General features: G+C 41.1%; 1 protein-coding gene across 1 annotated transcript in view; it reads left to right on the top strand.

Annotated features, from left to right (window-relative positions):
- Positions 1–22401, top strand: part of GNAT3 (G protein subunit alpha transducin 3) — a 38237-nt gene extending 15836 nt beyond the window's left edge. Inside the window, exons 3-8 of the mRNA XM_074952587.1 lie at positions 5441–5582; positions 13021–13178; positions 16949–17077; positions 19958–20087; positions 20485–20638; positions 22211–22401. Coding sequence (XP_074808688.1) covers positions 5441–5582; positions 13021–13178; positions 16949–17077; positions 19958–20087; positions 20485–20638; positions 22211–22401 — 904 coding nt within the window. The remainder of the gene's footprint in view (positions 1–5440; positions 5583–13020; positions 13179–16948; positions 17078–19957; positions 20088–20484; positions 20639–22210) is intronic.
- The last annotated feature ends 2862 nt before the right edge of the window (positions 22402–25263 follow it).

The raw sequence follows: 25263 nt of genomic DNA, 5'->3' as shown, positions 1-25263 counted from the left end.
CTATACTTTCTATTATTCATCATAATGGAGATATCTGTAGACCTGATCCAAACCGCACTGAAGTCTGAATTATTCCATTGGCTTCTGTATTCTTTGGCTAACATCCTCTGAAACATAAAGGAGAATTACAGCTTATTTTCAGTTAGAATTGAGGAAGACAATTCTTCAGCTGTTAAAAGCTGTTCTTATCCTTCTGAGTATTTACAAGTTGATATCACTGGTTTTAAATGTTCTCTAAAGAAGGCTATGCTTTGAGAGTGCATTTGAAAATGTTTCCTTGCTTGTTAAAGTCATACATAAAGAGAATAGGGGACTGCTACTGACTAACTGTTCCTCGGGCTGGGTAGCATGGATGCTGCCAGAGGACGTGAATATAAATATAAAAGCCTCAAGAGAAAACAAGTATTTTTCTTTTTGTAATTACAGTAGCTAGTGCTATTTTGAGGCCCTCTATTTTCTTCCTTTCTTTGTTGTCCAAATGCTTTTAAGGATAATAGCAACATTTAAAATGACTGTTTGAAAATTATAAGTGCATTTGCCTGTCTTCCCTTCAGATGTTCACAACCCCCCACCCTTTAAAACAGACGGTAAAAACGTGTTCTTTTAATCCCACAACTTCCACACAACCTCTAATGCATGCATTGCTATGGGGCATGCAGACTAAAACAGGCAGCCTTAGACTTTGAATGCTCTGTGGTTTGGAGTTTCCTTATATTTCATGCCATTGTATGTACTAAAGCATCTGATTTTTATAGCTGGAGGGCTATAAAGGTCACTGCACAAGTTCCAAAATATCTTGAAAACATATCAGAAATAGTTTTTTTCTGTAACAAATAGCATATACAGAAAGTGAGATGGGATAGTACAATGTGGAGGTTTTTTAATACTCATTTGGATGACTCTCTCATGACCTAGTTTCCCACTAATGACGAACATAGACATTCCACGCTCACCCCAATAAGTATTCCATGCCACCATGTATCCTCTACATGCCTCATATGTTACATACAATTGGCATTCATTTTTTCTTTCATTTTGAACGTTTCTAGAGGTTCTAGAGGTGTTTCTCATTCTGGGGCCAAGCCCACTGAAATCAATGGGAGTCTCTGAAGCCTTCCACTGTCTTTGATGGGCTTTGAATTAGATCCAATATATATTCATTTTGAGAATGTCACTAGGCACTTCCAAAAAGGAAGGTAAGCTTTAAGCTATTTTGGAACTGTTTTAGAGAGGGGGTTTGGTACCTCACTGTATGCAAAGTTGTAGCTTTGCCTTTTCTTTTGTGATTCGGGTCAGAGATATGATAGGATTCATAGACATTCCATTCTAGTCCACTCCCATTCTCTCCTAGGCCTTGTCTACACTACGCAGTTTTGTCAATGCAAGTTATGCCAATGATCAAAAACCAATATAATTACATCGCTTGTGCATGTTCACACAATGCTCCTTCTGTCAGCAGAGCGCGTCCACAGTTGGTGCTCTAGTATTGACAGTGAGACGCTATCCCACTGTGCTACTTCCCACCTTCTGCAGCTGGGGGTGTGCGACGGCAGAGTGGATCGCAGTGCATCATGGGTTTGGCTCCACGTCCCATGATGCAGTGTTTTCCATCCCATCATTCCATGGGCTTCTGATTGCGTTTCACAGCATTTTTCAACAGCCCCTGTTTACTGTGCGCCCACCATCTCTGTCTGAAAGGATTGATCCTGCACTGCTCTCTACTGTTGTGGTCACTGTTATAAACATACTGCAGATGGTTATGCAGTATATCATGAACTCCCCATCTGAGCAGGAATCAGAGTTGCCTAACCTGCTGTTTGTCATGGAAAGAAACAACACCAGATTACTTTAGGCATTCATGGGGCAGCTGCACACAATGGTCCACCGCTTTTGGGGTTGGGTTGAGCACTGAGTGGTGGAGCACTGAGTGGTGGAATCACATCGTTATGCAGGTCTGGCATGATGAGCAGTTGCAGAACTTTCGGATGTGGAAAGCCACCTCCCTGTGTTTGGAGCTTGCACTGCGGCGCAAGGTCATCAAAATGAGAGCTGCCCTCTCAGTGGAGAAGCATGTGGCAATTGCTGTGTGGTGACAGTTACAAATCAGTTTGGAGTCGGGAAGTCCACTGCTGGGGCTGTGTTAACGCCAATGTGCAGGGCCATTAATCACATCCTGCTATGAAGGACTGTGACTCTTGGCAATGTGCATGAAATAGTGGACAGCTTTCCAGCAATGGGATTCCCTAACTGCAGCAGGGCAATAGATGGTATGCCTTTCGCAATTTTGCCCCAGACCATCTTGCAATGGAGTACATCAATAGAAAGGGGTATTTTTCTATGGTATTTCAGCTACTTGTGGATCACTGTGGGTGTTTTACTGACATCAATGTGGAGTGATCTAGGAAGGTACATGACGCATGCATCTTTAGGAACATTGGTCTGTACAGAAAGCTACAAGCAGGGACTTTTTTTCTAGAACAGAAGATTCCAATGGGAGATGTTGAAATGCCCATATTGATCCTGGGAGACCCAGCCTACCCCTTAGTCCCATGGCTCACAAAGCCTTACACGGGAATCCTGGACAGCAGCAAGGAACACTTCAACAATAAGCTGAACAGGTGCAGAATGGTCATAGAATGTGCCTTTGGAATATTAAAAGCACACGGGCACTGCCTTTATGTCAGGTTAGACCTAAATGAGGAAAATATTGCCATGGTCATAGAAGCCTGCTGTGCACTCCATAATGTTTGTGATACTAAGGGTGAAACATTTCCCCCAGGGTGGAGTATGGAGGTGGATCGCCTGGCATCTGATTTTGAGCAGCCAGATACCAGGGCTAATGGAGGAACGCAACGGGGGGAGGAGGGCTATTTAAATCAGGGAGGCTTTGAGGCAACATCTTGACAATGAGCATCAGTAATGTGTCTTTCTATACAGCACTCTACCATGCTTTGTTAACTTTCATGAAAATTTTGATGATTTCTGATCAGGATTTGTAATCAGCCAATGATGAAATTGCCGTCATGTATTAATTCCAGCAGCAATTACCATGTTTTGGAGACAAATACAGATTGGTTATCTTTCAGAGAGTTTATTTTTATTAAATACCAATTAACAACATATACAAAAGGCTTGGTGGGAAGGGATATAATAGTAAAGGGCAGTGTAGGCTCTCATAGCTGTTTATAAGTCCAGCTATCATTTTGGAAGCTGTCCGAAAGCGTGGAGTGAACGAGTTACCGAGATGGGCTGGGAACTTAGAAGGAATGTGTGGGAGGAGTTTGGGGAGGGCATGGAAAACAGTTCTGTATCAGCTCAGGGGGAAGGGGTGTACTTCCTGCATGTGAACGGTTTCAGACCAGGTTGCTATACTGCTCACCTGTGTGCCGCTTTGGTCCCTGCACAAGCAATTGCTGATTAGCGCGGGAAAGTTTCCTACAATGGGGGAAGGAACAGAGCTCTTCTCTCCTGTATCATGAGACAGACTCCTGGGCCTGGCTAGATCCCTCTGGAGTGGAAAAGAGATCTGGACTCGCCACGCCACCAGACGACCCTGCCATATGCTGCACATCGTCCTCCAACTTGACCTCCTCATTCACGACTTTATCCTTGGGGTTGAGTCCACTGTCCGCAGTCTCCAACCCTGCCGAAGTATCCATGGAGCTCTTGGTGGTGAAGGTGGGGTCACTGCAGAGGATGGTGACCAGCTCCTTATAGAAGCGTAAAGTTTTCGGTGCAGCATCAGAGCAAAGGTTTCACTCCCTTGCATTCTGATATGCCTACCTCAGCTCCTTTATCTTTGCATGGCCCTGCTATGTGTTCGATTCGTAGCCCTTCTCCAGAATGCCATGAGAAATCTGGCCATAGGTATAAAAATTCCTATGGCTGGAGCGCAGCTGGGACTGCACTGCCTCCTCTCCCCACAGTGCCAGCAGATCCAACAACTCAGGTGTGCTCCAAGCAGGACAGCATTTGCTGTGTGGAGCCACCATTGTCATCTGCGAAGATGCTGTGTGAGCTGTCCATGCCAAGCAAACAGGAAGTGGAATTTCAAAAATTCCCAGGTCTTTAAAGGAGGAGGGGTGGATGCCTGTGTACCTGGGTGCTAACTGCTGACCAGAGCAGTCACAAACAGCACTGTGGGACACCTCCTGGAGGCCGTTTACAGCAACATAACCAAGTGCAGTGTCTACACTGACACTTTATCGATATAACGTTGCCGCAAAAAGCTCTTCGCCTCTCGTCGAGGTGGTTATATTTTGTCTGCAATGCAGGAGAGTTTTGTCGGCAGAAGGAGCATTGCAGTGGGTACACCTCCACTGTTTTGTCAACAAAACTGTGTAGTGTAAACAAGGCCTTAGTGTAGGCTTGTGCCTTGCAAGAAAACTCTCGCTGTACACTTCTGTTCATTCAGAACTACATTGTCACAGCCCTTATTCTACTGGGCAGGGAGTCCTACTTAGCCCTGTTTGGATTGTAATTCTGGCTACAGGGAAACAGCAGGAGTAGCTCACTTGGTACCCTTTCTTCATCTTTGAGTAAGTGGGCAGGAAGGGTGGGAGGAGTGGGAGTAGCCTTGGCTCTCTGCCCTGTATTTTCAGTCAAACACATAGCTGGATGCACAGCAGGGAGTAAGCTGCACCCCAAAATGAGGGGAAGTAACTTATTCCCCTCCAGAGTCAGTGAGGAATTGTGTCAGAGGGCTTGTCTTCATGCACCGGGGCAGCTGCACCATGGTAGCACTTAAGTGAAGACGTGACTATGCCAAAGGGAGAGCTTCTCTTGTTGGTCTAGTTAATCCACCTCCCTGAGAGACAGTAGCTGTGGCAACAGGAGAAGCTCTCCAGTCAAGATAGCACCATCTACACAGCAGGGTTAGGTCGGTATAACTATGTCGCTCAGGGTCGTGGATTTTTCACACCTCTGAGCAATGTAGTTATACCGATATACGTCTGTAGTGTAGACCCAACCTGAGTAACAATTTGTTCTCTGGGCTGCTCCTGAAGCAGTGCAATTAGGTGCCACCCCTAACTCAGACAGATCCTGAAGTTCCAATCTATCCCTCAGTGTTAGATCTTCCATTCACCCTCACTGTCCATCTGGCTGTGAAATAGGAGAGCTACCATCCCAGTCCTTTTGTTCTCTTTAGCCCAGACCATACCCTGCTAGTGCCATACTATATTAGCCACTCCAATGTGGGCAGAGATGTGTAGAGATAGTGGTCTCAAACCTACCCACCTCTTCACCAGCCAGAAGAGCTGGCTGACTTCAGAGACTCACAATTGGCTTCACAGTTCCTGATTTACAAATGGTTCTTCTAGAGGAGGCTACATTAAGTTCTTCTTAGTATTCAAACAGAATTCAAAAGCACTTGTTATCCAGTTCTTCTTGAACCTTTACTTGAAAGTTATCTGAGATTGTTTTTCTATTTGCATCACAGGATCATCCATAAAGATGGCTTCACAGATCAGGAATGCATGGAGTTCAGATCTGTCATTTACAGTAACATATTGCAATCCATCCTGGCTATCGTGAAGGCAATGTCCACTTTAGGGATCGATTATAAAAACCCAGCCAGTAAAGTAAGTATGACATCTGTGCCTTTGAAAAGGCATACAAATACGAACGTTTGTATCAAGATAATGGATGCCTATGGGATAGCAAGAGAGCTCAGCCTTTGTTTTACTGTAGTGGACACATTTATTCTTCTTGAATTTTGTTTGTGTCACTGTGTCCTTCGGCATCTGAATTGTAACATTTAACACTGAATCGAACATTTTTTTGAAGGCTGACACATGAGATTCGAGATCTAAACTTTTGAGCAAAATGTTATTCAATTTGTACAAATATTGCCCAGAACCCAAACCAGTAACTCACCTCCTCGCCACTAATAAGAGAGATAATCCCTTTGTGTTTAACAGCTACTTTTCCACTGCTGTTGGGAAGTGCAATGAATTTTTCCCTTTTATGGACAAATTTGGGGGCTCAGTTTAGGGGCTGAAAGGTCACTGAGCCATGGTGACAGTAGTACAGAGTTACATGGCCTGCTTGTGCTCCCCAGAGCTCCCACATTGTGCAGAAGCAGCACACCTACCACTGCATCTATAAGAGGTGCAGCGTCTCCTCCCGTGTGGTTGCTTAGTTCTGCTGGTGGTGCACAGAGGAAGACTATGACCTCCACCCCCCACTTCTCTCTCCAACCTCATTAGGGTGGCTGGTGGCACTAGTGGTGCTGGTACTTTCTAATCCCTGAGTACCCATCAAATATTTCCACTGTGGCTTGAACACGGTGGAGTGCACAGGGAGTAAAGGAGAATGGAAGCCCCTTGCTCCCTCACACACACTTTGTGCCCTTGCACACGGACCAGCTACTTTGAAGTCCTATTACGTATTAATGTTCCATATGCAAAATGAAAGCGTTAGGTCTACTCTTTAGAGATACAGACATACAACTAATTCCCACTTCCTCCACACAAGAAAGTCTATTATCCCAGACTTTTCATGCAAAGTTCCCATCATTATCACCAGGAGCCGCAGGGACAGAACTCATATAAGGGCCTACATCTTCCCATTTAATGCTATGATTAATCAATTCCCTGTAATTAACACATATATTCCCTACAATTCACATCTATTGCTCTGGAATCATAGTATAGTAAGGTCAGAGTGGAGAAGCCCCAGCAGGTACTGACCGTCTCCTTGTTGCTAAAATGGCAGTTACCTCCTGATTTCACTGCAAGACTATGCCTCTTGTGACACATAAGGCAAAATGCATCTGTGAAAATTCAGCATTTGCTAACTCCGTCACAACAGAGAACAAATTTGACACACATGGTGCTCTCCCAGATGACGTAGAATCAGCTTGGACAGCCATAAGTACAATCATCCAAGAAGCCAGAGATGCTGTTCCCAAACTGGAATGCCACAAGTGATTCCCTTGGCTATCTGATGAGATATTTCAAATTTTGCAAAAGAAATCTAAGGCTAAACAGAGCCATGATGCTGCTGAACAAGGTGTTTGCCATGATGCCATTGACAAGGCACTTTTTGGTTGAGAGTAAAAACGGGGCACGAAGCTTATTTTGACAACTTGGCAAAAGAGACAGAAGATGGAATAAGATCTAATAAATTATTCCCTGCATTCAAAGCTACTTACTCACTTCGATCAAAACTGGACTTTGCATGGGGTTTATGTGGATAAATACAGCTGATGAGTAAAACATGTTTGACCCAAGAAGTCCTCCAAAGATGGAAAGAATATTATGAGACTGCTCTTAACAATTGTGAATGAACTCCATGCCCATATGTGGATGCATTGCTAGGAGTTGCATTTCCTGACCCTGAGACCTGTGTAGATGTACCTACATGGGAAGAGTATCACTGCCATGAAGAAACTGCAAAGCTGCCAGACCCAATAGCATAACACCTGAATTTCTCAGCAGCACCAGAGAACCCAGAAGAGCAGCATTTTTGTCTGGGCTTGTACTACTGGGAAGGTTTCAGTGGAGTGGAAGAAAGGGATCGCCATCCCACTTTATAAGTGCAAAGGTCCATGCACTGAGTGCAGTAGCTACAGGTCAATAACCCTGCTTTTCCCAGAAAAGTTTTTATATGTGTCCTACTCATCTACCTCCAGCCTTTCCTTGTGAAATGCCATTATCCAGAGCAATTGGGATTCACTGCTAGGCAATCTACAATGGACACTACGCTTGCTTTTTGTCTTTTATTTGAGATCTATCACAAATTCAATGGTGGCAAAAGGTGGGGAAATTTGCAGACGATACAAAACTTCTCAAAACAGTTAAGTCCCAGCAGACTGTGAAGAGCTACAAATAGATCTCTCAAAACTGGGTGACTGGGCAACAAAATGGCAGATGAGATTAAATGTTGAGAAATGCAAAGTAATGGAGATTGTAAAACATAATCCCAACTATACATATAAAGTGATGGGATCTAAATTAGCTGATACCACTCAAGAAAGAGATCTTGGAATCATTGTGGATAGTTCTCTGAAAACATCCACTTAATGTGCAGCAACAGTCAAAAAAGCGAACAGAATGTTGGGAATCATTAAGAAAGGGATAGATAATAAGACAGAAAATATCATATTGCCTCTATATAAATCCATGGTACTCCCATATCTTGAATACTGCGTGCAGATCTGGACACTCCATCTCAAAAAAGATATAGGAGGAGAGATTAATAAAACTGGGACTTTTCAGCTTGGAAAAAAGACAAATAGGGGGGATATGATAGAGTTCTATAAAATCATGACTGGTGTGGAGAAAGTGAATAAGGAAGTGTTATTTACTCCTTCTCATAACACAAGAACTAGGGGTCACCAAATGAAATTAATAGGCAGCAGGTTTAAAACAAACACAAGGAAGTATTTCTTCACACAACGCACAGTCAACCTGTGGAACTCCTTGCCAGAGGATGTTGTGAAGGCCAAGACTATAACAGGAATCAAAAAAGAACTAGATAAATTCATGGAGGATAGGTCCTTCAATGGCTATTAGCTAGGATGGGCAGGAATGGTGTCCCTACTGTCTGTTTGCCAGAAGCTGGGAATGGGTGACAAGGAATGGATCACTTGATGATTACCTATTCTGTTCATTCCCTTTGGGGCACCTAGCATTGGCCGCTGTTGGAAGACAGGACACTGGGCTAGATGGACCTTTGGTCTGACCCAGTATGGCCATTCTTTTGTTCTTATGTCTTTGACAGCAATATATGTAGACCTAAAGACCGTCTTTGATTCTGTCACCAGAGCTACCCTGTGGAAGGCTATATGAGGCACTTGCATTCCTGACAACTTCTTGAGGTTAATTAACGATCTGCATAATGACCGGGGACATGGATGTGATGGGGGACCCATAGGTCTGAGAGGTTTTACACTAGATCAGAGGTGAATCAGGGATGTTGTCCTGGCCCCAACCCTGTTCAGTCATGCAATGGATTGGTTCCTTGAACATATCTCTGCAAATATGTGTATAGCTGTCAATTTAACTTCTAATACAGACCTGGATTAAGTGGATGATGTTGTCCTCTTTGGACAGGGTGTAAATTACTTTAAAGAGGCACTAGAGAGCTTTCGACACATGGCAGCTGCCCTTGGACTAAGAGTTTCTCTGGCAAAACCAAAAATCCAGAGTGATGGCGCAAAATTTCTGATACAGGACATCTGTGCTGCCTGACAAACCATGGAAGTAGTGGATGATTTCATGTATCTAGGCAGTAAATGGTCATCAAATGGGTACAGCCAGACACCCTGAGCAGAATCAGTTCAGCAGCCTCTGCCCTGAAGGACCTGCATAGGCTCTGGAGCCAAAAGAAAGTGAAATTATATGAAAAAGTTCAGATTTATCAAATCTGTGTACTTCCGATCCCCTTATATGGAACTGAAACATGGACATTGCTTACAAAAGACATCAGAAGGCTGGACGCATTCCATATGCATTGCCAGTGGTGACTATTGGGCATAAGATGGTTTGATTTTATCAGTAATAGGAATGTATTCTTGAGAACTGGCCTTGAGAGGACTGAAGACCTTAATGGTCACTGCTGGCTGACACTTTTTGGTCATATAGCCCAACTCAGAGATAAAGCTCCCGCACATCGAGCCCTAAAGGTCGGATTTGAGGTCAGGAGGGGGCACTGCTCAGCCAAAGACTGGCACCAGCCACATGGTCATCCACAATTAACCTGGCTGCACCAGATCAGTAATAACTCTGTGGTGCTTTTAGATGCCAGGAGTAAAGCTGTACAATGTGGCCATGGACATTCGGTGCCATGGATCGTTGCCATCTAAGCGTATTGTTGTTGTTGTATAATTCATATCCTGTTGCAAATTTCTCAAAGGCTTAAGCATAGCCAGAATTTCAATTGGCTTTTCTAGTTATGGCATGAACTGCTTATTGAATGTTACCCTTATGTTCAATATAGGTATTCCCCAAAGATTTATTTTATATTGAATTGAAGCCACTTATGTGAAATTAACTTCTTATTCCAAAAGGCAGCATTTTATGATAATGGCATATGGTATTTTGGCCTAAAAATTATAAACAAACACTTTACAGTTTGAAGAAAATGAAGAATGATGAAATGTAGAAAAATATAAATACTGCTAGTTTATAACTAATAATACAATGAGTCTGCCCATATAATGTTTTATTCATAACTAGAGATGCGTGAAAAATTTGTGATGAAACGCAAAACCATTTGAGTTTCATTATGAACTTGAAATGCATGTCACGTTTGTTCCAAGGATCCACCACTTGATGCCCCTTCTTGGTGAACCTGGACTAAATTATGCTTTCCATTACATCATACAGAGTTCATGGGTACGGGGAACAGCTTCCATACAGGAGAGATTAATAAGACTGGGTCTTTTCAGCTTGGAAAAGAGATGACTAAGGAGGGATATGATAGAGGTCTATAAAATCATGACTGGTGTGGAGAAAGTAAATAAGGAAGTGTTATTTACCCCTTCTCCTAACACAAGAACTATTAATTAAAAAATTAATAGGCAGAAAGTTTAAAATAAACAAAAGGAAGTATTTCTTCACACAACACACAGTTAATCTGTGAAACTCTTTGCCAGAGGATGTTGTGAAGGCCAGGACTATAAAAGGGTTCAAAAGAGAACTAGATTAGTTCATGGAGGAGGATAGGTCCATCAATGGCTACTAGCCAGGATGGGCAGGGATGCAAAACCATGCTCTGTAGTGTCCCTAGCCTCTCTTTGCCAGAAGCTGAGAATGGGCAACGTGGGATGGATCACTTGATTATCTATTATGTTCATTCCCTGTGAAGCACCTGGTATTGGCCACTATCGGAAGACAGGATACTAGGCTGGATGGACCATTGGTCAGACCCAGTATGGCATTCTTATATTCTTATGTTCTGACCCTTTCTCACAGTTTTGACCTGAGACTGGACAATACTCATTGATTTCAACAGGGCTTTGCTTCTAGATGCAAGTTTTGTTCAAACCCAAACCTATGAAGACTGAAGCAAAAGAAAATGTTTGCACAAAAGTTCTTTGGGTGAAACTACTGAGTTTCACAGATCCTGATGGCTAATCCATTTTTTTTAAACAACCTTCAATTAAAGTACTTTACTTATTCATTTGAGATAGGAATAAAGGAACTTACATTTCAGATCAGACCAAGACTCTACATCTAGAGCAGCATCCTCTTTCATTCTATCCAATGTAATTGGATATTCTGTGGTATATGACACCCAAGTCTGTCAAATTTTGTGAAATATATTTGACTCCAGTGTTTGTATTTTACTGATGCTGGATATACTAGAAAGAGAAATAGACATATAATATATGGTCCACAGGACCCAATCGGCTCTCATGATTCATGCTCAACATCTGTTGTATTTTTCTCTTGTTTTCTCTAAATGACACTTTCCACCACAAAACTTGGAGGAAGTAGTTTTGTTATTAGTGATGTAGCTATTGTGCTCAGTATTGTGTAGATATAGGGTAAGTCTTAATTCTGTCACCTTTACTTTCACTGAGCAGTATTGACTCAAGTCAACATGAATAGGATTCATTAAGACACAGTCCTTGCCTTCAGTGATCGCATTTAGGAACAGAGGATCTACTAGACAGTGCTCCTGCCTTTTAGCCAGTATTGATCACTACTGCTATAATTTTAAATTAAGGAAAGAGTTTGTTTTGTTTTAGAGCAAAAAAAAAAAGGGGGGGGGAGAATATTTCATTAATTTTTTCAAACATCCATTTTTATTCTTGAAAACTTTCAAAATATCACATTTTCAATCAGTTCTAGTTATTTCTTCATTGTGATTCATTTGCTTCACATGTTACAGTTACCAACATAACTTTCTGCAATCAGCTTCATTCACGCTACAGTATTTATCTGGGAGTCGTGAAAGAGACCCAGGAAAAGTAACAAAACAAAACAACTTTCAAAAATTAAAAAGAGAACAGGCAATTTGTTCCAATGGTTAGAACACAAGACTTGGAATTAGGACACCTTGAGCTCATTCTGTCAAAGGCTTGCTGCATCTTACTCTGGGCAAATGCCAACATTATCAAAACTGTGTGCTCAAAAGTAGTTTTTTAAATCCTTACTTAGGTGCCTAACTCAGTAGCCTGCTGTTGAACAGCCATAATACAAAGTCAAATTAATATCTGGTTGTAGTCATTTCAGTTGTCTTATTATATTACTTAGCTTGGTGAGAAATGATAAGGGATTATTTTCTATAATTATCCACCGATATGACAGTGTATCAAGTGATCCTTATATAATCAAGCTCTTTATTTAAACTCTGCTTCTAAGCCACTGGGTATTGAAAAAATGTATATTTTCCGCACAGTACATTGCCTGCAGTCTTTTGTTGATTAATTACAACAGGATGCACACAACTATGAATAATATATTTAAAACTGCCACTCTTTTCTTTTTCAATTACAGGTTCCGTCCCTAAAGTCCACATCAGAAGGGAAATGCATTCATTAGCTGGATTCACTTATCAGCTTTTTTGGGGGAGGGAGAGGGGGTTGTAGTGTCCTAAAGCTAGCAAAACCTGTGTAATTTTTTTTTCAAATTACATTAAAAATATCCTTAGGAAATATTTAAGTCTTAAATCTCACTAACACTTTAGCTTAGATGACATGTCTCCGACGCTACATAAAAAAAATCTTTCTTGCCATATCGATCTGCTGTGAATAGCTCTATTAGGATGAAATTGACCTGTGATACAGAAAGCCAGAGCATGCTCTCTTAACCACTTAACTCCTGCTTTGGACCTGCACCAGAAGGTGGTGTGATAAGCTGCGAGGCCATGAAGGTGTGTGTATTTGCCCCCCCCCCGCCCTCCCACACACAGAAAAGTTGCACAGATCAACATAACAATGACAAAAAAACCTGCAAGAATGAGAAATTCCTAAACCACTGTGATTCATTATAGAATAAGTATGTTTCAGAAAGAGATCAAGGACCACAATATGTTTGAACTATATTTACTGAAATTTCCCTTTAGGAAGATGAAAAACAACTGTACACTATGGCAAATTCGCTAGAGGATGGATCCATGACTCCTGAATTGTCTGAAATCATAAAGCGACTATGGAATGACCCAGGAATCCAAGCCTGCTTTGAAAGGGCAGCAGAATATCAGCTCAACGACTCAGCAGTTTAGTAAGTGACAAGAATTTTCCCTTAAGAGCGTTTAGATATTGCAATGATGTGCTCTCAAGAAAGACCTAAAATTAGATGGTCTTTACCAGAGCTTTTAAAAGGTAGTTTCTACTAGTCATTCATTTATTATTGCTATCAGAGAAATATAGCAAATATAGCCTGAATATTGTGAGAAAGGCAGGGATGCAGCAAATGTGGTGGGTGAAAATAAATGCATGGTAACTTGAAAAAAACCAAGACAATTTTTGATTTGCCTATGATGCATTAGTCACATTTAAACAAAGCAAACAAGTAATGATAAGAGGATATTTCATTCTTTGAAATTTGGTTGATAAAATAGTTGAAATATTCTTAGACTTTTGTAGGGTATTTGATTTAGTACAACACAACATTCAGACTAAAGAATTAATACTATACAATATCAATTACATGGATTAAGAACGGCTAACGGACAGATTTCAAAGTAGCTATCAATGGGAAATCATCACTGAAAGGGAGTGTTTTTTAGTGGGGTTTCCCTGGGGTTGGTACTAGACTATTATGTTCATAGCATTCAATCAGAGAAATTGTATAAAAAATACTCTTTCTGGAAGGTTGCAGTTGGAATGTAACACTAATTTATTTCTTAAAATCCAGAACCATAACACAAAGAACCAAAAACAGTGAGAAAGTAGAGAGACATAACTTATCCTACCTTACTCTAGGCTGGCTCTTGGAGACTGACTCTGAAAGACCCACTTCCCTTCAAACCCCTTGCAAACTTAAAGTGATAGCTTGTAATTTTAACACCATTTTCAATACACCACATAGGTCAGATGCTAGTCAAGATTTTCATCAATGATCAGGAAGTAAACAGAAAATCATTGTTGATAAAAATGTGTGGAAGACACAAGATTGGTAGAGTGGTAAATGATGAAGAGATAATGGATACTTTTAAAATACCACTAGATACCAATGTGCATCTTTAGGCACCTAAATACCTTTGAAAATCAGACCTTTAGACCAGGGATCGGCAACCTTTGGCATGCGGCCCATCAGGAAAATCCGCTGGCGGGCTGGGATGGTGTGTTTACCTGCAGCGTCTGCAGGTTTGGCCAACTGCAGCTCCCACTGGCCGTGGTTTGCTGTTCCAGGCCAATGGGGGCTGCGGGAAGTGGCGGCCAGCACATACCTCGGCCCACGCCGCTTCCCGCAGGCCCCATTGGCCTGGAACAGCGAACTGCGGCCAGTGGGAGCTGCAAATGGCCAAACCTGTGGACGCTGCAGGTAAACAAACCATCCCAGCCCGCCAGCGGATCTCCTTGGCGGGCCGCGTGCCAAAGGTTGACAATCCCTTCTTTAGACCCTGATCCTGTACTGTTAAAGTGCAAGTGAGTTTTGCCATTGCATTCAAAGCTCTCATGGTCAGTTTAAAGCCTACTGGAGCCAACTAGCCATTCTAACATTGCACTTAAATTGCTTTTAAAACTACCTAGATTGTAAGCGCTTTGGAGTAGAGACTGTCTTTTTGTTCTGGGGTTTGTTCAGGGCCTAGCACGACGGGGTCCTGATCCATGACTGTGGCCCCTAAATGCTATTGTAATACAAATAATGCATAATAAAAGACATTTCCTCAGATGATGTAATTCAGTATAGCTCCACTTATTTCTATGGAGATCCTCAGCAGGTGTAAATTGGAGTATCTGGCCCCAAGAGTTTCATTGACTGATCTTTGAACTTTTTTGTTAGGTGAGTCCAGTAAGTTTGGACACTCTCCTTCTTTCCGGTGTTTTTATTGTTTGTTTGTTTTTTCTTAAACTTCTTGAACTCTGGAGAACATCTCTATGTTTAGGGTATCATAATTTAGAAATTCCTTGTCCAAATCAGTTCAAATTTGGCTGAAATCTTTTATCTTGGAATCAGACACAATTTATCCAAATTTAAGGACAGTGTAACAGGGGAAAAATTAGGGTTATAATAGAAATTCAGTTGCAGCCTGAACTATGGAATGCCAGAACTAGCACTTAATGCCTCTGGCTTGTTTAGGCACTTAACTGTTTTTGTGTTTAAGACGACCCAAGGTGTGTGTATACTGACTAGCATATACACGTGTGCTTTACTACTTTTATACATAGTGAAGACTGCCGTGGCTCCTGACTCCCACAAACTGACCTCTGGCTAGAGTAACTGCTAAGACTCATGCTCAGAGAACAGGAATTTAGACCCAATGAACGAGAATTTGATGGCAATTTAAAAACAATAGGTCAGCCATTTCTGCTGGACATATATAACAGACTGACATTGAAATGCTCAGCTGAGCTGAAGTACTCCTTCCTTCTTCTGTGAAGTCTATTCAGTTTGCAATATGAAAATCCCATTTGTTTACTAATCTGCAAGGATTGGAAAATCCCAGCACTTGCACTTTTTAAATTTGCAGGTATGTTAAACATTGCTGGATTACGATGGTGAGTTGCGGTGTTTGCTTTTGTGGTTCTCCAATTAGCTGAACTGTACATAGGCACATCGCACACAGGCTAAACCTTGTGTGAGAGATGAAAAAAGCACAAAGCCTAACAAACATCAGACAGACTTCCATTTGGGCTACATTCATTGTTTGTCTGTGATAAATCACTGTAAAAGTGCCGGCTCGGAGACATCCCAGAGGTCTGAAGATGACGACACCATTGTTAAACCACATATCAAAACTGATGTATTTTGCCTTTACATTTTGTTTGCTATTTGGATATCAATTGTAAGAGTCAATATACTTATAAGCCAAAAAAGTTCTTGCCTTCCTTTTTGTTGCTGGTTCATAACTCTCTTTATGTTAGTGTTTAACTTCTTAATGGAGGGAATCTTTACATGTTAGGGAGTTGGGTTACTGATTAGCCATTTCTAAACCTTTACTTGAAGTTAAAAGAGATAGGAGAAGGGTGAGCTTCAGGATGGTCAATGCACTCAAGACTCATGAGATCTGGTTCAATCCCTGGCTCTGCCACGGACTTCCTGTGTGATTCCAGGCAAGGCATTTAAACTTCTGTGCCTACTTTACCCCTTGGTAGAATGGGGATGGTACTCCCCATTTCACAGGGGTGTTGTGAGGATATTAACAAAATGGGCCCCCAACTTGAGTTAAGGCCTCCCTGTGCTACTATAATATAAATGTGAATCAACAGTAGTAATTAATAATAAAGAAGACACACACGTTCCTGGACCTTCAACTTGTAAATTCATGCATGTGCAGGGAAATGAACTTTAGTTGTGAATACTTCTGAACCATTATGTTCACTCATTATGACATTATTCCATTTAGAAGAGGAAAGATATTATAGCAACAACCTGGCAACATTGTCTGATGCTCAGTTTCCTGGAAGATCTCCTTCTATCAGAGGGATTTTGTCATGATGGAAACTTCTACTTGATTGAACTAAGTTAACTAGACAAACTACCTTTCTGATCTGTGCTTTCTTAGCATTCTTGAGGAAGATTAAAGATGTGCTGGAGTTGAAGTTTTCCAGCAGATGCTAAATTCTTTTCTTGCTTCTGAAGGCAGATCCCCATTGAAACCTATGGGACACCACTCTGTATGTGAGAGTAGAATGAGTCCAAATAAACACTTTGACACAAGTGTAACTCCATTGACTTCAGTGGAGTTTCTCCCAGTTTACAGGAGTGGAAGAGAGAAAGAAGTAAACACAGGCCCATTTATATTGGGAAAAAACACTCAGTTTTATTGGTATCAGAAATCTCCTTTGATTCACGGATTATTAAACTCTGCTCAATTTCTTTAGCTATCTCAATGATCTGGACAGGCTGACAGCTCCTAGATATGTTCCCAACGACCAAGATGTTCTGCGTTCACGAGTGAAAACAACTGGAATTATTGAGACTCAGTTTTCCTTCAAAGATATGAACTTCAGGTATAAAACCCTCTGATGCTTCTTGGTGGGTCTGTCACATTTCAAGGTCTTTGTAAAGGTTGAAAAAATAATTACAAAAGGCTGATTCCTCCAGATGCTACTTATCCAAAAAGGCTGGTATATTAATAACTCAGTTGTGGCATCTTTGAATCCTCTATTACTTATTTGATAGTTCATAACTGGAACAAGCAAAATACTATGTCGTGAACTTACCAAGTTTAAGTTCATAATGAAATGGTTTTTAAGAGATCCCTGACGAATTTGAATTAGGGTTTAATCTTGCAGCCCATACTCAGGCACAACTCCCACTGTCTTCCTGTCTGTGTACGGATTGCAGCATCAGAGACCTAAAAGGGCATCTTTACATCTGCAAACGTCTAAGAATCAGGTTTCATGCTGTGCCACCTGCGTGGTGGCTTGTGACTCCTGTGCAATCTGGTTACCTAAATTATTTTAACAGCATGCAAATATTTTACTATTATGGATTTGCATCTACTTTCTTTCTTTCTTCTTCTTCTTCTTTTTACAGCAAGAAGAACTATGATTTGCATTGGCATTGAAAATTATTAGTGTGGGTCAAAAATTGGAATTTCTGTCCCATGTGAAATTCGAATACTTCAACATTTGTTTTCTTGGAACAAAAGTTCTGAAAAATATTGATCAAAACTAAATGGTCCAACATTCTGAAATCTTCTATGTTTCATTTCAGTTTGTTGAACCAAATCACAATATTTAGTTTCAGCTTTGTTCAATATCTAACTGCCACAACTCCTCCGCTACCTCATAGTTTGGGTGCTTCATTCCCCCCATTCTCCTCTATGGGCTTGTCATAAATATAAAGGGAAGGGTAAACCCCTTTAAAATCCCTCCTGGCCAGAGGAAAAATCCTCTCACCTGTAAAGGGTTAAGAAGCTAAAGGTAACCTCGCTGGCACCTGACCAAAATGACCAATGAGGAGACAAGATACTTTCAAAAGCTGGGAGGAGGGAGAGAAACAAAGGGTCTGTGTGTCTGTCTATATGCTGCTTTTGCCGGGGATAGAACAGGAATGGAGTCTTAGAACTTTCAGTAAGTAATCTAGCTAGGTATGCGTTAGATTATGATTTCTTTAAATGGCTGAGAAAAGAATTGTGCTGAATAGAATGACTCTTTCTGTGTGTCTTTTTTGTAACTTAAGGTTTTGCCTAGAGGGATTCTCTATGTTTTGAATCTAATTACCCTGTAAGGTACCTACCATCCTGATTTTACAGGGGCGATTCCTTTACTCCTATTTACTTCTATTTCTATTAAAAGTCTTCTAGTAAGAAAACTGAATGCTTTTTTCATTGTTCTCAGATCCAAGGGTTTGGGTCTGTGGTCACCTATGCAAATTGGTGAGGATTTTTACCAAACCTTCCCCAGGAAGTGGGGTGCAAGGGTTGGGAGGATTTTAGGGGGAAAGACGTGTCCAAACTACGTTTCCCAGTAAACCCAGTTAGAGTTTGGTGGTGGCAGTGGTTATTCCAAGGACAAAGGATAAAATTAATTTGTACCTTGGGGAAGTTTTAACCTAAGCTGGTAAAAGTAAGCTTAGGAGGTTTTCATGCAGGTCCCCACATCTGTACCCTAGAGTTCAGAGTGCGGGAGGAACCTTGACAGGGCTGGACTCCATCTCCCACCACTGTCATGGGATTCTCATGATGCACCCTGACAATCCAACTGGGTGGGGGATGGGGATACTGCAGGGCACCATTAGAGATGTAGTCCAGCCAGGGAGCCCAGCTCATAAGGAAGAATAGAGGCATGAGTCACCTCAACTACAACTCTTGTGAGTAATTTAGGCAAATCCAGATTAATGTCAAATGGTCCCAAAACAAAATGTTTCAATTTGACAAATTAATATGTTTCAATTTGAGTTGACTCCACTTGGATTTTCTCCATTGAGAAAAAATTTAAAAAAACAGCGAAGTCAAAAATTTTCCATAGAAAATTTTGATTTTCAAGAAACTGCATGTTTCATTGAAAAAATGTTGATGAAAAATTCATGACCAACTGTCATAATTCTGCCTTATGCTTGAAAATTGGCCATGTCTGCTTCCAACTAAGGTCTTTTCCAGACACAGAGTAAAACATCCCCTTGCCAACACACCCATACTTCCAATTAAACAATTTTTGAAAGGGTTCGTATTAAAAATATACTAGTACCTCATAGCTCAGCTCGATGATCAAAGACTCCTAAGTGACTAAATCCCTTTTAAAAATTAGATTTTTGAATCCTAAATCAGTTAGGCATTGTGATGCTGAGCACAGCAATACGTAAATACCTTTAAAAATCTGAGCCTTAATTGCTACTGCTAGGTCAACCAGTGGCTGGCTTCCCCTTACTCCTATGTTTTCTATTGATCAATCTGCCAGTTCTCCATATGCACAAGAATTAAACAAAGAAAATGATAATGGATTTGTGTTGCTTTTTTTTAAAAAAGGTTAGGGAGGCTCCCTGCCTGTGCCTATTACAAAAGGCCCCCTCCCCCATTCATTTCAATGGAAAATTTAACGTCCACTCCTGCACCAAGCTCTGGGTGGATGGGTTCCTTCACCTGTGCGGAGCCCTAGTGACTTAACTGGAGCTCTGCATGAATGTATGGGGCCAGCCACCCAGAGCTCCCTTGGAGAAGTAGGGCTTTGATTTGTACTGGATCCCCAATGTACATTTGGAAGAAAAAATGCAGGTCTGCTTGGCTTCCCCGAGGGGGAAGGAGAATAGTGCCCACCCAAGGATTGAGCCAGCTACGTATTACAATATCCATCCATCTCTAGTTACTTTGTGTACTTTGGAGGTGTGAGTGTGTCTTCAATTATCTACTGTTACACACAGTATGTATGTTATTTTTTTCTGCCCAGAATGTTTGATGTGGGTGGACAGCGATCAGAGAGAAAAAAGTGGATGCACTGCTTTGAAGGAGTTACTTGCATCATATTTTGTGTTGCACTCAGTGCCTATGACACGATCCTGGCAGAAGATGAAAATGTGGTAAGTCAGAAGGGAAAAAAAAACAACCTCTTGTGAGTTGTGAAGATTTAATGTGTTCTCTGATGGCACATTAGAACCTTCCCTTCCCCTGTTTGCCAGAAGCTGGGAATGGGCGACAGGGGATGGGTCACTTGATGATTACCTGTTCTGTTCATTCCCTCTGAAGCATCTGGCATTGGCCACAGTCGGAATATAGGATACTGGGCTAGATGGACTTTTGGTCTGACCCAGTATAGCCATTCTTATATTCTTATGTTCCCTTTCCTTTTCCTAATAGCCTTCTTTTAATGGTCAACACACTATACTGGTATATTGATAGAAGACCACATCAGAGTACAAGTAACACAAGGTGATGGATGCTGTCAGCTTCTAATCGGCACCTTTTGCATTTTAACAGAACAGAATGCATGAAAGTCTTCACCTGTTCAACAGTATCTGTAATCAAAAGTACTTTGCTACCACCTCCATTGTGCTGTTTCTAAATAAAAAGGACCTCTTCCAAGAAAAAATAACAAAAGTTAATCTCAGTGTCTGCTTTCCAGAATATGATGGTAAGTTGTAGGTTTCAAGATGAAAAATACATTAAAATAGTCAGCATAGGCAAAGCTGCCGAGAGCTGTCAGAAGGTTATTAGGACAAACCCGCACTATGTTATCATCATTCTGTGTGGATGCTATACTGATACACATCAGACCAAATTCAGAACCAACATAAGCAGGTGCAATGCCATTGAAATCAATGGAGTTTCACCTACTTACACCAGGCCTGAATCTCGCCCATTTTTTCCTGCATTCCATAAAGATATACTGTAAAATGTGTGAATGCCGGTCCTTTTTGGAGGTTATCATTTCTATGGATATAGAAAAAAGTCATTGTTACAGGCTGGTACAGCAGAACATATAAAGTCACGTTATACTGCACTAGTAGAAAAACAGTGCCATGCTCCAGACTGTTATCCTAACATGTACATTAAGGCCCAAATTTTCAAAAGTGACTAGTAATTTTGAGTGCCCAACTTGGAATACCTTTCACAGGGGCCCTGATTTTCAGAATATGGGTTCTCCAGCACTTTCTGAAATTCAGGCCCCTTAAAGGTGTCTCAAGTTGGCTACCCAAAATTGCTACTCAATTTTGAAAACTGAGGCCAAACAGTGAAACAATATGGGCCAGATTCAAAGGAGCTATGCTGATACCTGCTTAGGACGTGGCCTTGCATAAACATGACTGAGGCTCACCATTGTCTTCAGGCAGCTATCAGCCAAAAGTTTTCTCCTCCACATCTGCCCTTGGCTTAAAGTGGATCCCCTGAACCTCCTTCCAGGATCCTTCTTTCTGTTAGGGAAGGACAAATAGGAAAATTACATAAAGAAACAAATATTGCATCCTTAGACCCATTTGGCTTTCTTGCTTTTTCTTGATCTTTTTCCTCTTTCTTCTTCTCGCCTGCCTTCCTGCAGGCCTTTTCGTTTCTATTTTCAACTCTTTTCTTCCTTTCCATCTTTGTCCTGCTATTTTCTCATCTCTTCCTGTTTCTCCCACTTACTGCTCTCCTCCCTTTGCCAAGTCCCCCAACTCTTTTGCCAGTAGAAAAACAGCTCAATTTTCCAGACTGTTTCAGAAGGGTCTAGCAATTTTGAGTGCCCAACTAGAGACACCTTTTAAAGGGGCCTAATTTTCAGAAGATGGGTTCTCAGCACTTTCTGAAAATCAGGCCCCTTTAAGATATCTCAAGTTGGCCATCCAAAATTGCTAGTCAATTTTGAAATTTGAGGTTTGTGGTTTTCTTGCTTTTCTTCCCTTTTTTTACTCCTTCCTCTTCTCACCTTCCTTTCTGCCAGTCCTTTCTTTTCTATTTTCAACTCTTTTCTTCCTTTCCATTTTTGTCCTACTATTTTCTCATGTCTTCCTCTATCTCTCACACTTATTGCTTTCCTCCTTTTGCCAAGTCCCAAAACCAGACCAATTATTTATATGATGAAATATGAATTTTGGTGCTCAGCTTAGTTTCAGAAATTTCAAGCGTGGGTGCCTCAAGTTATCTTCCTGACAAAATTGTTTGTTATCAGCTGCTATGAAGCCTTTGACGAAAAATGTTTATGTCATCCACTGTTGTTTCCAATTAGGACAAAACACATTTGAAGATGCGGGAAATTACATCAACAAGCAGTTCCTAGATTTGAATTTAAAGAAAGAAGACAAGGAGATATATTCTCATATGACCTGCGCCACAGACACTCGGAACATCAAGTTTGTTTTCAATGCAGTAACAGACATCATAATCAAAGAAAACCTGAAAGACTGTGGGCTCTTCTAACCATTCGCTCCCTCAGCCCCATCCTCTCTTTTTTCCTCTACCTCTCTCTTCTCACCTCTCTTTATCCTGTGTGTGGGTTGTGGTGGAAAAATGAGAGGAAAGAGAAGGTGCTGTCAGCTGGGCTTTGGTTAGATGTAACTTTATACCTTGGATGTAGTTTGCATTGTAGAACAAAGACCCCTGTGTAAGGAGAGTCATGAAATTATATGATCCTGATGTTGAGAGATTCTGTGCTCCCATACCTCTTATTGGAGTCAGTAGGAGTTTCCCACTAAAATCAATATGAGTTAAAGGTGATCAGCACTTCTCAAGATAAGGTCCTTTATTCTTCAGTGAGGGAGGGAAAGTGGGGGAGAGTGAAAGACAATATGCAGGAAGGATTGTGCTGAGGGTTTTTTAGATTTAAGAAAACCTTAATATTAAAAAAAATACCTCTAAATATTACCCAATCATTTCAGTTCAGTTTTCTTTTGTTTTCATGTTACATTGATGGTTCAAAATTATGTTGCATTAATTCAACATTTTTATGCAAATATAGAATAACATGCCCCAATGGAATTTTAGATTGTTGTATTTAGTTGGCTTATGACACAAAAGTTTATGGAATATATATGTATAAATACATACATACTGTGACAAAGCTCTGTCCTTGCCTCCGTGGGTCCCGCGTTTCCTGGCAGATTTCGCTAGCCTCAGAGGCTCACTGTGACCCTCCACGTAACCCTTCTTTCTCTAGAGACAAGGGTCACAGTCTACTGAGCCGTTTTCATCATAAGCCAGCAAGGGAGGTGAGGAGAAGTTATCCTTCCTTGCACAGTCTCTGTCTCCCAGTCTCAGTGATTAATCCGGGGGCAAAGGTTGGGGGGGAGCCCGGGCCCACCCTCTACTCAGGGCTCCAGCCCAGGGACCCTAATAGTATCAGCTATGGTAGCTGACCTTTTACACACTTCACCCTTACCTCAGGGCCTCCTTCCTTGTGCCTGATATGGTGTGTACTACTCAGCCTCTCCACCAGCGCAACTTCCTCCCACAGCTCCTGACATGCACACCCACCTGACTGGCTGGGAGGCTTTTAACTAGTTTCAGCCAGCCCCTGATTGGCTTCAGGTGTCCCAATCAACCTAGCCTTCTCCCTGCCTTCTGGAAAGTTCTTAATTGGCCCCAGGTGTCTTAATTGACCTGTAGCAGCTTCCATTTAACTTAACCTGGTACCAGGGATTGTTTAGCCTGGAGCTAATGTATCTATCTCCCACTACTTTTCTATAGCCATCTGGCCTTGCCCCGTCACAATAAATAAACAATTTATGCAAGAGCTATATACAGAATTTGAAAAAATGTAATATTGGAAGCATGGGGCATCCAATTTTTGGAAATATCATTGATATGCGGTAGAGCAGAGTTAGAGATATACCTTACAGTACATCCCTTAAGGATAAACTGCAAATCTTTCTTTGTAGCTGCTAAAATATGAGTTTATGTTAAACCACTTTTCATAGTATGATAGCTGCCATCTTGGACGACTGAAAGTTCTATATATGTGCAGAAAGTTAAGAGGTAGAGAGCAGTCTATAAATACATGAAGAGGGCAAACACCAAAGAGGGAGAGGATTTAAATGTAGGATTAGTGGAATAAAATTGAGAACGGAAAATTTTAGTCCTAGTTTCAGGAAAATTCTCTTGACAGTAACACGATTACACTGTGTATAGTCTTTCACTTGGGACTTTTAAAACTAAACTGAACAAAACACTAGAAAATTGAGTGTAGTGGACAGTCCTGCATTACACAAGATGACCAAATATAGTAGGGTCTGCCATCCCTAATATCTGTGTTTCTATTAACTTCTGAATTGCAGCCCTTTACTTGATTTATTCATTATTTGTATTTTCAGTAATGTGTATTCAATGCCAAGGCCTTGGGTTGACTTTAAATCAACAAATCACTTTTAAAATGAACCCTGTCAAGAGTGGCAGCATCAAAATTAATTTCTGGATGCCATGATGGTATAATGCAAGTCAAAACCTTTTTTAAGCCATCCCTATTAATTGGGAAACCCATGCATTATTTATGATATTGTTCACACCACTTCAAGCAAGAGCATAAGCAAATGAATGGACCTTATACTGTGCCCTGAAGGTTAACAAATGTAAATTGCACACTCTGGGGTTTTATGCTGCATCCTCTGAAGCATCTGGTGTTGGCCACTCTCAGAGACAGGATTCTAGGCTTCAAGACCCATTGCTCTGATCCAGAATGGCAATTTATTTGTTCCTAAACTTGAGATCTTGCAAGCCAGCAACAGGAATGAGCTTCAGCATTGAAGGCCTAATACCAAAAATATTCTAATGCTCCCAAAAGTGCAAATCTAACTACCTTTTAAGAGAAGCACTTCTTCTGATCTCAGCTGTCAGAAAGGCAGCGTCTGTTGTGCCCAGAACCAAGACTATGCCTGTAAAATGACCAGTTTTTCCCTCAGGAATATTTGCGTGCAAAACCTGATATTTTCACAAATTCTGCCAACTAAGCAAACTCATCAACTTGCTTAAAGTCACCACAAGAAGAAATTCATTATGGGCCCAGTCCTATGAGGTGCTGAGAGCCATCCACTCCCTTCTAATTCCTGATTTCTCAATTGCTTTCTTTTCTTTTAAAAAAAAAAACATAATTAATATAATTGATTACTTTGTAATACATAACACTTCTTGAACCAGCACATAGAGGCAGCAAACATGAGTACTAGCCATATCAAATGGTACCTACCAAAATTTACAGAGCATCACATCATGGTTCTGACATCTGCCTGTAGAACTGTTTGGGTTTTTTTCCCAGAAATCCTGATTAAAACAAAGTGCACCTAAAATTCT

This window comes from Natator depressus, chromosome 1 (genome assembly GCF_965152275.1).
Source record: "Natator depressus isolate rNatDep1 chromosome 1, rNatDep2.hap1, whole genome shotgun sequence".
Taxonomy (NCBI): domain Eukaryota; kingdom Metazoa; phylum Chordata; order Testudines; family Cheloniidae; genus Natator; species Natator depressus.
The sequence above is the reverse complement of the archived record's forward strand: the minus strand, read 5'-3'. Positions and strand labels throughout refer to the sequence as shown.